General features: G+C 36.9%; 1 protein-coding gene across 1 annotated transcript in view; it reads left to right on the top strand.

Moving 5' to 3' along the window:
* The window catches only part of CSMD3 (CUB and Sushi multiple domains 3), a 1,274,540-nt gene that overhangs the window by 301,986 nt on the left and 960,130 nt on the right, over positions 1 to 12,424 (top strand). Inside the window, exon 4 of the mRNA XM_043601622.1 lies at positions 6,309 to 6,503. Within this exon, the coding sequence (XP_043457557.1) occupies positions 6,309 to 6,503 (195 nt within the window). The remainder of the gene's footprint in view (positions 1 to 6,308; positions 6,504 to 12,424) is intronic.

Here is a 12,424-nt window from a genome sequence, read left to right as displayed (position 1 = left end):
ACATTCAGGTCCTTTATCCATTTTGAGTTTACTTTTGTGAATGGTGTGAGAAAGTGGTCTAGTTTCAATCTTCTGCATGTTGCTGTCCAGTTCTCCCAGCACCATTTGTTAAAGAGACTGCCTTTTTTCCATTGGATGTTCTTTCCTGCTTTGTCAAAGATTAGTTGGCCATTCGTTTGTGGGTCTAGCTCTGGGGTTTCTATTCTATTCCATTGGTCTATGTCTGTTTTTGTGCCAATACCATGCTGTCTTGATGATTACAGCTTTGAGGTAGAGGCTAAAGTCTGGGATTGTGATGCCTCCTGCTTTGGTCTTCTTCTTCAAAATTCCTTTGGCTATTTGGGGCCTTTTGTGGTTCCATATGAATTTTAGGATTGCTTGTTCTAGTTTCGAGAAGAATGCTGGTGCAATTTTGATTGGGATTGCATTGAATGTGTAGAGAGCTTTGGGTAGTATTGACATTTTGACAATATTTATTCTCCCATTACATGTTTTTCCATTTCTTTATATCTTCTTTAATTTCCTTCATAAGCTTTCTATAGTTTTCAGCATACAGATCCTTTACATCTTTGGTTAGATTTATTCCCTAGGTATTTTATGCTTCTTGGTGCAATTGTGAATGGGATCAGTTTCTTTATTTGTCTTTCTGTTGCTTCATTATTAGTGTATAAGAATGCAACTCATTTCTGTACATTGATTTTGTATCCTGCAACTTTGCTGAATTCATGTATCAGTTCTAGCAGACTTGTGGTGGAGTCTATCGGATTTTCCATGTATAATATCATGTCATCTGCAAAAAGTGAAAGCTTAATTTCATCTTTGCCAATTTTGATGCCTTTGATTTCCTTTTGTTGTCTGATTGCTGATGCTAGAACTTCCAACACTATGTTAAACAACAACGGTGAGAGTGGACATCCCTGTCGTGTTCCTGATCTCAGGGAAAAAGCTCTCAGTTTTTCCCCATTGAGGATGATGTTAGCTGTGGGCTTTTCATAAATGGCTTTTATGATCTTTAAGTATGTTTCTTCTGTCCCGACTTTCTCGAGGATTTTTAAGAAAGGTTGCTGAATTTTGTCATCGATTTTCTGCATCGATTGACAGGATCATATGGTTCTTATCTTTTCTTTTATTAATGTGATGTATCACGTTGATTGATTTGCGAATGTTGAACCAGCCCTGCATCCCAGGAATGAATCCCACTTGATCATGGTGAATAATTCTTTTTATATGCTGTTGAATTCGATTTGCTAGTATATTATTGAGAATTTTTGCATCCATATTCATCAGGGATATTGGCCTATAGTTCTCTCTTTTTACTGGGTCTCTGTCTGGTTTAGGAATCAAAGTAATACTGGCTTCATAGAATGAGTCTGGAAGTTTTCCTTCCCTTTCTATTTTTTGGAATAGCTTGAGAAGAATAGGTATTATCTCTGCTTTAAATGTCTGGTAGAACTCCCCTGGGAAGCCATCTGGTCCTGGACTCTGATTTGTTGGGTGATTTTTGATGACTGATTCAATTTATTTTCTGGTTATGGGTCTGTTCAAGCTTTCTATTTCCTCCTGATTGAGTTTTGGAAGCGTGTGGGTGTTCAGGAATTTGTCCATTTCTTCCGGGTTGTCCAGTTTGTTGGCATATAATTTTTCATAGTATTCCCTGATAATTGCTTGTATCTCTGAGGGATTGGTTGTAATAATTCCATTTTCATTCATGATTTTATCTATTTGGGTCATCTCCCTTTTCTTTTTGAGAAGCCTGGCTAGAGGTTTATCAATTTTCTTTATTTTTTCAAAAAACCAACTCTTGGTTTCATTGATCTGCTCTACTGTTCTTTTAGATTCTGTATTGTTTATTTCTGTTCTGATCTTTATTATTTCCCTTCTTCTGCTGGGTTTGGGGTGTCTTTGCTGTTCTGCTTCAATTTCCTTTAGGTGTGCTGTTAGATTTTGTATTTGGGATTTTTCTTGTTTCTTGAGATAGGCCTGGATTGCAATGTATTTTCCTCTCAGGACTGCCTTCGCTGCGTCCCAAAGCATTTGGATTGTTGTATTTTCATTTTCATTTGTTTCCGTATATTTTTTAATTTCTTCTCCAATTGCCTGGTTGACCCATTCATTCTTTAGTAGGGTGTTCTTTAACCTCCATGCTTTTGGAGGTTTTCCAGACTTTTTCTTGTGGTTGATTTCAAGCTTCATAGCATTGTGGTCTGAAAGTAAGCATGGTATAATTTCAATTCTTGTAAACTTATGAAGGGCTGTTTTGTGACCCAGTATATGATCTATCTTGGAGAATGTTCCATGTGCACTCGAGAAGAAAGTATATTCTGTTGCTTTGGGATGCAGAGTTCTAAATATATCTGTCAGTCCATCTGATCCAGTGTATCATTCAGAGCCCTTGTTTCTTTATTGACCGTGTGTCTAGATGATCTATCCATTTCTGTAAGTGGAGTGATAAAGTCCCCTGCAATTACCACATTCTTATCCATAAGGTTGCTTATGTTTGTAATTATTTTATATATTTGGGGGCTCCTGTATTAGGCACATAGTCATTTATAATTGTCAGCTCTTCCTGATGGATAGACCCTGTAACTGTTATATAATGCCCTTCTTCATCTCTTGTTACAGCCTTTAATTTAAAGTCTAGTTTGTCTGATATAAGTATGGCTACTCCAGCTTTCTTTTGACTTCCAGTGGCATGATAAATAGTTCTCCATCCTCTCATCCTCTCAATCTTTAGGTGTTCTCAGGTCTAAAATGAGTCTCTTGTAGACAATATATGGGTTTTGTTTTTTTATCCATTCTGATACTCTATGTCTTTTGGTTGGCGCATTTAATCCATTTACATTCAGTGTTATTATAGAAAGATATGGGTTTAGAGTCATTGTGATGTCTATAGGTTTCATGCTTGTAGCAATGTCTCTGGTACTTTGTCTCACAGGATCCCCCTTAGGATCTCTTGTAGGGCTGGTTTAGTGGTGACACATTCCTTCAGTTTTTGTTTGGGAAGACCTTTATCTCTCCTTCTATTCTAAATGACAGACTTGCTGGATAAAGGATTCTCGGCTGCATATTTTTTCCTGTTCATCACATTGAAGATCTCCTGCCATTCCTTTCTGGTTGCCAAGTTTCAGTGGAGAGATTGGTCACGAGTTTTCTAGGTCTTCCTTTATATGTTAGAGCACGTTTATCTCTAGCTGCTTTCAGAATTTTCTCTTTATCCTTGTATTTTGCCAGTTTCACTATGATATGTCCTGCAGAAGATCGATTCAAGTGACGTCTGAAGGGAGTTCTCTGGCCTCTTGGATTTCAATGCCTTTTTCCTTCCCCAGTTCAGGAAGTTTTCAGCTATTATTTCTTCAAGTACCCCTTCAGCACCTTTCCCTCTCTCTTCCTCCTCTGGGATACCAATTTTGCGTATATTATTTCTTTTTAGTGTATCACTTAGTTCTCTAATTTTCCCCTCATACTCCTGGATTTTTTTTTATCTCTCTTTTTTTCAGCTTCCTCTTTTTCCATAACTTTATCTTCTAGTTCACCTATTCTCTCCTCTGCCTCTTCAATCCGAGCCATCGTCATTTCTATTTTGTTTTGCATTTCGTTTAAAGCGTTTTTCAGCTCCTCCTGACTGTTCCTTAGTCCCTTGATCTCTGTAGCAAGAGATCTCTGCTGTCCTTTATACTGTTTTCAAGCCTAGGGATTAATTTTATGACTGTTTTTCTAAATTTACTTTCTGTTTTATTGTTTAAATCGTTTTTGATCAGTTCGCTAGCTGTTGTTATTTCCTGGAGGTTTTTCCTAGGGGAATTCTTCCGTTTCGTCATTTTGGATAGTCCCTGGAGTGGTGCGGACCTGCAGGGCACTTCCCCTGTGCTGTGGTGTATAACTGGAGTTGGTGGGTGGGGCTGCAGTCAGACCTGATGTCTGCCCCCAGCCCAGTGCTGGGGCCAGTCAGACTGGTGTGTGCCTTGTCTTCCCCTCTCCTAGGGGTGGGATTCACTCTGGGGTGGCATGGCCCGTCTGGGCTACTTGTACACTTGTGATGCTGGGGATCTGGCGTATTAGCTGGGGTGGATTGGCAAGGTGCACAGGGGCGGGAGGGGCAGGCTCAGCTTGCTTTTCCTTCAGGAGATCTGCTTTGAGAGGGGCCCTGTGGCACCAGGAGGGAGTCACACCCGCAGGAGGGATGGATCCGCAGAAGCACAGCATTGGGTGTTTTCGAGGTGCAAGCAAGTTCCCTGGCAGGAACCTGTTCCCTTTGGGATTTTGGCTGGGGGATGGGCAAGGGAGATGGTGCTGGCAAGCGCCATTTTCCCCCCTGCCAAGCTGAGCTCTGTCATCAGGGGCTCAACAACTCTCCCTCCAGTTGTCCTCCAGCCTTCCCGTTCTCTGAGCAGAGCTGTTAGCTTATAACCTTCCAGATGTCAAGTCCCACTGCTGTCAGAATACACTCCGTCCGGCCCCTCCGCTTTTGCCAGCCAGACTTGGGGGCTCTGCTTGGTCAGCAGGCCGCCCCTCCGCCCCGGCTCCCTCCCACCAGTCCGTTGAGTGCGCACCGCCTAGCCGCCCTTCCTACCCTCTTCCGTGGGCCTCTCGTCTGCGCTTGGCTCCGGAGACTCCGTTCTGCTAATCCTCTGGCGGTTTGCTGGGTTATTTAGGCAGGTGTAGGTGGAATCTAAGTGATCAGCAGGACGAGTGGTGAGCCCAGCGTCCTCCTATGCCACCATCTTCCCAGGATCCTTCAGACTCTAATTGTCTTAAATTAAAGGAAATGTTTAATTTCAAATATATAAAATGCAAATTATATAAATCCTCAGTTTATTTTCCATTGATTAAACTGATATCATTTGAACTTTATCACTGATTTTTTTTCCACTATCATTGAAAAGTTTATACAGAAAAAGTAATGTTCATTTAGAAAACACTTTCGAAAGTAATATAAACCTATTATGAATAAAAATAGAAATTTCGGCTCTGTGGACACTTATTTATAAGTGACCATAACTTTTGTAAAATTACATCTACATATTATATGATATTTTTATTTTCTGCCATTGACATTTTTAATATTATGGTGGCTTATAGATATTTGGTTTAATAGAAAATAACATTGCAGGGAAATTACTACTCAAATGGGATAATTATCAAGGCAAAATGGAAATATACTTCATTTTTGTGTTGTAGTGGTTTTTTTTTAGCTTTTATTTTGTAATAATTTCAGACTTTCAGTTAGATGGTGAAAATAGTACAGAGTTCCCCTGTACTCTTATCCAGCTTCTCTTAATATCAACTACTTATGTAACCATAGCATAATTATCAAAGAAGGAAATTAACATTTGTATAATTCCATTAACTAAGCTATAGCCTACCCAAACTTGAACACGTTTCAACTTCTAATTCATTAGTTTCTATCTGTATTGATAATTATTTAGAGTATAAAATAATATAAAAGTAATAAAAAATTTAGAAAATAACATCAGGAAGAATAATTCTTTCCTAACCTTGTTAAGTTCTGTAAGTTTTGCTATTTGTATATATTTTCTTTCCATTTTTTTCGTTTACAGTGAAATTGGATTTTTCCCTGAAATATATATTATTTTTAAAAATCTCTTATATTTTCACACTTGTACACTTTTAAGCATCCAGTAATAAAATAAGGCACTAGATAAAATATCCTAACATATCAGGCATTTTGCAGGTATTGTATATATCAGTCTATTTAAAATTTCACAACTGTATGCATTTCTTATTAATATTGTAAGTTTACCATAAACAAATTGGGAATTCTGGGCTAATCTCTACAATTTGAAAAATATGTCCATTTCTTTGCTATATTTTCTTATTTAATGGAAAAAAAGTATCCACCCCAAATGTATGTGTTTCCAGAGAAATGCACCTGTTTAGGGTTAAGCAGAAGCATCAAAGGAATTGGGAGCATATTTATGAAACTTGATTTGCTTATTACTGTGTTAGAAGAATGTGACTTTGAAGAAGCCATGTACATGTTATTAATCATAGCTTTAATTACTGTAGTGGATGAGTAATATTGATCTTTAAAATTGCTAGAAAGATTAAATACTTTAAAATATTAAAATTTTTCTAACACTAAGAGTGAAACCTAATACCTTTTTGGTAAAATTTAGTTCCCTTTCCATACCTCTGTGTTACATGTGTTGAAATGAAAAACATTTCCTTTTATTGTGACTCTTTAAAAGGAAAAGAGATATCTGTATCTACATATAATTTTCAAAATCTAAAACGTTAAAAACTGTATTAAAATAACTGTAAACTCTTCTTTTCTCCCCCTGTTTTAGAATTGCAGAGTAGCTCTTGTGGCAATCCAGGAGTTCCACCCAAAGGTGTATTATATGGTACACGGTTTGATGTTGGGGACAAGATCCGCTACAGCTGTGTGACCGGATATATTCTCGATGGCCACCCTCAACTCACCTGTATAGCCAATTCAGTTAATACAGCCTCATGGGATTTTCCTGTTCCTATATGCAGAGGTAAAGTTAAAATCATATTTATTTTTATGCTGATTGAATATTTGATATAGTGAATACATTTCAAAAGTGAGAGTTGGGATCAGACAGTATATTTGCAAAATATGTTAGGCTCTTGGTGCTTATTGCTTTTATAAAATGTGAAGCTTAAAACAATAACTATTTATATATATATATGTATACTACATGACTGCTTTAGAAAAAATGCTTGCCAAAATAAGACATTGCTTGTGAAATGAAACAGTGCATCTCTACATTTATATACATATTTATGCATACATTGTGTATGTATGTGTCTTTATATTTACATTAGGAAAACATGAAGTTTATGATGTTTAGAAATTTAATTAGTCTGTAAAAGTAATAATTTTGCTTACATTTTGAAATATAGATTGAATCTTTGAATATTTTAAAAATATCTGGTGGAAGACTTAGCTTGGGAATTTGTGAAATAAGAATGCTATATTGTTTTCTTAATGGATACAGATAAAGATTATTTATATAATGGGGGAAACCTAATAATCCTCTAATGTGGACAAAGTTTCAAAATACAGTGCCTGAAAGAACATGTTCTATTTGGTGGAAGCTGAATTCATGGATAAATCTTGCCCACAGAAATTTTGGAGACCTATATCGTTTTCTGTGGGCTATCTTTTTCTAACAAGTGACTCATCTTTATTTTTTGGCATTCGTTTCCTTTACAAATGGGCGGTAGGAATGTCCAACTTCTGATCTAAGTTCCTTTGTAGCTTCCTCTCCAACATGCGGCTGCAAGTGCATGTAGGAGAGATCCCTGAAAATCAGACACAGATAGCTTCTTATCCCTGCTTTGACAATGACCATGGCAGTTACTTCAGGCAAATCATATTAACTCTTTGAGATTCATTTATCTCACTTAACCAGTGAGAGGGAGAGAGAGAGGGAGGGAGGGAGGGAGGGAGAGAGAGAGAGAGAGAGAGAGGAAACACCTATTGCATTTGTTGTGAAGATTAGGTAAGAAAACCTATACCTGCCACTTAGTAAAATGTCTGCTACACATTAGCATTCTTTCAATGTTAGCTACCTTTGCTTCTGTTGCTGCTGCTTCTAATACTGCTGCCTTGGCCATTGCTATTTCTCTGACTACTATTAGCTACCATTTATTTGAACACTTAGTATACCATGTGATCACTATAGTGTACTAAGAAAATTATAAGTGTAGTCACTTTTAAATTTCATTACAGTACAAAACCAAAGTGCAAAACTTTTGAAATAACTGCTCAAGGTCATTCAGTTAGTCAATGCCCAGAAGTATAGAGTCAGATTTTACCGGACTTGCAAGCTCACAAATTTCTCTGCTACGGTTTCTTGGGTGTTGATAGAAGACACCGAACTCTTGAGTCAGAAACGAAGGAGATTTTATTATATGCAGGAGTGTCAGCAGCCACATTACAAACATTTGTGCTGGTTCTCTAAGCTCTAATTCTCATAGACTGATATGAAGAGTGTAGGGTATCAGCACACATGGTTAGCGGTGTTATAGGAGAAGAACCATGAGCTTAGGAAAATTGAATCTTTATAATGAGCATGTCTTCTCTTTGCTCTGGAGGGCGGCCCTATCTCTACCCCTCAGGCTTATAAGCAAACTTGCCCTTTACTCTAGTGGAAAACACTGTCTTCTGAGACTATTTCTTGTGCAAATATCTTTGAAAAGATAGTCTAGTAAAAAGAGCAGGACAGTAGGAATCTCTGCTTATAAGATGTGAAGAATTGTTAGAATCCGGGCAAATTTCTCCCAATTTAGGGTGTGGTGGAGATCCTGGATTGGAACCCATTCTGTTTGGTTCCAAAGCCTAAGCTTGTTACCCTTTTGATACTTCACCAACATAATTTGCCTCTCTCTTCAAAATTACTTTTATGATAAGAAGGGAAATGCAGTTATATTTGAATCAGTCAAAAGACTATTGTCACTATTTTAAGGTGTAAAACTTCCTAAATCAAAAGGACTTATTAAGGTAGTTAAAACCAAGAAGCATTTTAAGATATTTCAGTGGAGTACCACCAGTACTCCTGAATATTACTTTCTATTTTGGGACTCCTTTTTCATCTCAGTTCAGATACCAGCCTGTGGAACCAGAAAAATATAAGTTTAAATACTAGTTTTTCCCTTATTGGCTAGAGCCTTTGAATGAAAACTCTATTATTTTTGGAAACTATTTTTTAGCTATAATTGGATGAAGAGATAGAAATACCAACACCACAGTGCTGTTAGAGTTTAATATGATAGCATATGTAAGGAACCGGATACATACCAAGTTACTATGTGTGCTGGCTCTATCTACCCTTTTTCCTTAGTACTTCTTACCATCTCCTCTCTAAAGAAAAAAATCACAGTCAGCAAAAAGTGGGTTGACAATATCAATTATCCTTATATCCAAGTCTAACCCTAAAACCAGTACCTCTATTTATTTATGACAGTTTTGTTTTCCCAGAGTATATACTCTGTGTCTCATCCCCAAGTGTCTTCAGGGTTATTATTTCCTTTGACTTCCATTTTAACCTCTATGGTTTTCATCTACCAAAAAAATGGCACCCACTGTTTTTGGAAATTCTGCCTGCTCAACTTCAATCTGACAAGCTTACCTTTTCTTCTCGTTAACAATAATAACAATTACTATATTTACTCATTTACTCATATATTTATTAGGGCCTTACCTGTGTGAAGCATTATTTCATGTATTGAAAATCAAAAGATGAGTAAGAAACAGGTCTTGCCTTTAAGTATACAGTTCTAGTGGGTCTAATCATTATGTCATCAGATAATTACAATAATGTGTGATAATTGCTTTACTATCAGAATCTGTAGAATGTGTTAGGCACCTTGGTCAGGATGAGATTAATTCCTCCCAGTTGAGTGGAAGAAAGTTCAGGTAGGGACAACAGTTTAAGAGAAGATTTCACAAAAGACTAGCTAAAAATAAAAACTATATAGAGCAAGAACATTTTCAATGAGGCAATAATTTTCCTTTTTAACCTTAAAAGTAGTTATGGCGTGTTAGTAATATTCACTGGCTAAAGCTAGAGTCTATGAAGTCAGACTTCATACAGCACATGATCTAATTTTCTAAGGAGCAATTTATCTCCCATTAAGCAAATTTTTTTAAACTTAAAGAATAGGGGCATTGAGTATTTGGATTTCATGTGGTTGTCATTCAGTTCAAAAGAAAAGATAGACTATTCAGTCCACGGCTTCCTTCCTCTGCTCTTTGCCACTTGATAGCATACTGATTCTTTAATTTATAACTTTGCAGGGGGCTGATAACCCTGTAATGATCTGTTTATTGCTTTCCCGGGAGTTTACATAGTGTCTCTCCTGGACGAAACCCTTGCTTTCAGAGAATTCTTCTGATGCTTCCTAACAATGATAGTTTAATTAAGAAAAACGAATGCCACATCAACCTAGAGGGTATGGTGCAAGGGTTTTTGTGTTTGTTCACAGGCAGGGTGGATTTTATCAACACCATCTGCTAGAATTTGAAAAAGACAACCAACTGTTGGTGCTGAAAGTGAAAGTGAGTTCTTGTGCTGTCAGTCTGGATTGAAAATACCTGTCATACAGGCCTTTTCCACACCCCCTCCTTTCATAGACATTTCTATGACATTTATTCCCAGTGAGTTGTGATGTGGCCTCAGAGTCCTTCTCAACTCAGTGCTCTCGACATTCCTTACTAATTAAGAGCAGTTGGCAGACAAAGTGAAATGGATATGCTATTCCTGTATTAAACATTCTAAAATTCATGACGATATCCTATATTCAGAATGGCATTTTGATATACCTACCCCAGGGCAAACTAATTAAAGGGTTTGTAGAAGTTACACATAAATTATAGTGTTTTAAATAAACCTAAATGTGAGTCCACAAAACATCAAATCATTTGGTGGAAGAATTAACATATTAAGATTTAAATGATCAATCACAGAAAATTTAAGATTGTATCAGGATGAATTTTAGATTCATTAGAAAATTTTTAAAAGAATGTTCTATTTACAAAAAGGTGTTATATTTTCTTGATGGTTTGAGTATATTCATAGCCCAAAGTAAAGATCTTAGAATCCATAGAGGTTTCAGGAAAAGCAGTGATCTATCAAGGGATATGATGTTGTCAAATGTTGACAGAGTTTATTTTCATTCGACAGGTGAGATACTTTGGGGGGAAGGCTTCTGTGTTAGTGATGTAGATGTCATGTAGTCAGTTGATGTCATGTGACCTGAAACAAATATCTGACAGGACGGATAAGCAAAAGGGCTAAAGACAAAACTGTTGTTTCTGACAAAGCAAAAGAAATTGCCATTAGCTACATTAGCAATGAGAAGTGAAAGGATCTTCCAAGTTTTATTCTTTGGAATAAGACTGTCTTCTACTACAATGTGGTAAAGAAAACAGGTGACTGAAAAAAGAGCATCAGTTTGTTTTGTCAGAACATAACTTTATTCTCCTACTTAAAACCTTCATCAACAATTCTGGATCAAAAATGCATTACCAAAGCATGGGACTGGGAAGAGCATTTAGAGGTAATAGCTGGAGACAGGGAAAGAGGAAGGAAAGTTTGGCCTGATGTTTTCTATATGCAAATTGTACCAAAAGCCTTCCAAAAAAAATAGTGAATTCTGATCAAGATTAGAAGTAAATCAAACAGCCAAGCCTCCCCGACCCCCAGAAAAAAAACAACTAGTAGATAATGTTGAAAAGAAGTAATGCTTGTGAAGAACATACTCTTGAGCCCAGTGGCAGGATGTTCATTGTGTTTATATGTTCCCTTTCTCAGTACTCTGGAAACCATCTCAAAAAGGCATTAGAGAATAAAAAATCACAATTATTCTATGTATATACCCTGATTACACTCTTCTGCATGTATAAATGCTGAGATATGATATTCAGCACTCAGTATTCAGTAAATACATTAATAACAGATCTGGTTATTGATAAAACCAAAGTACAAAAATAATTACAAATGAAAACTTGAAAATATTTTATTGAATCTGGAACAAAACAGATAAATGACTCAGTGTCAAAGCTGCAAATTGAAAAAGTATAAATATGTTCTTCTTTTAAAAAGAACGTGCAAGTGGAGGAGGGGAAGAGGGAGAGGGAAAGAGAATCCCAAGCAGGCTCCTGCTGTCAGTACAGAGCCCCCTGTGGGGCTTGAAGTCACAAACTGTGAGATCATGATGTGAGCCAAAATCAAGAGTCTGATGATTATCCAACTGAGCCACATGGGTACCCCCAAAATATTTTTTAATGTGAAATTTTCTGTGCTAGATCAAAAGAGAGTCCAGTGTTTTTGTTTCTTTTTTTTTAATTCTCTATAACATTACTTTTTAACATTTTTTCTTTTGAAGCTAAAGTCTGTAGTTCCCTTTTTTAACATTTGATAAAGAAAACCTATTAAATTGTGTTCTTTTATCTTAAATCTATTCCCAAAGGAGAGAATGTTTTGGTGTAACACCCGGAATCATAGAAAGAACAGTATTAGTGATAAACTGTTCTGTGCAAAAGAAAAAAATCAAACTCACTGTTGAATATCAAAATGTAATGGGCCACACCATGTATTAAGTATTCTTTTTGAGAACTGGGGTTTTTATGGTTGGATTTAGTCAATTTCCAAAGATGGTTGTTTTTTTGTTTTATTTTGTTTTTTGGCAAGAAAATGTTTCTCCTCTCCTCTCCTCTCCTCTCCTCTCCTCTCCTCTCCTCTCCTCTCCTCTCCTCTCCTCTCCTCTTCTTTTCTTTCTTATTAATATTTATTCATTTATTTTGAGAGAGAGAAAAAGAGTGGCTGGGAGTACCAGCAGGGAGGAGCAGTGAGAGAGGGTGAGAGAGAATCCCAAGCAGGTTCCGTCCGCACTGTCAGGAAGAGCTCAATGTGGGGCTTGAACTCATGAA

The sequence above is a fragment of the Prionailurus bengalensis genome, chromosome F2, assembly GCF_016509475.1.
Source record: "Prionailurus bengalensis isolate Pbe53 chromosome F2, Fcat_Pben_1.1_paternal_pri, whole genome shotgun sequence".
Classification (NCBI taxonomy): domain Eukaryota; kingdom Metazoa; phylum Chordata; class Mammalia; order Carnivora; family Felidae; genus Prionailurus; species Prionailurus bengalensis.
This window is presented reverse-complemented; position numbering and strand designations above follow the sequence as displayed.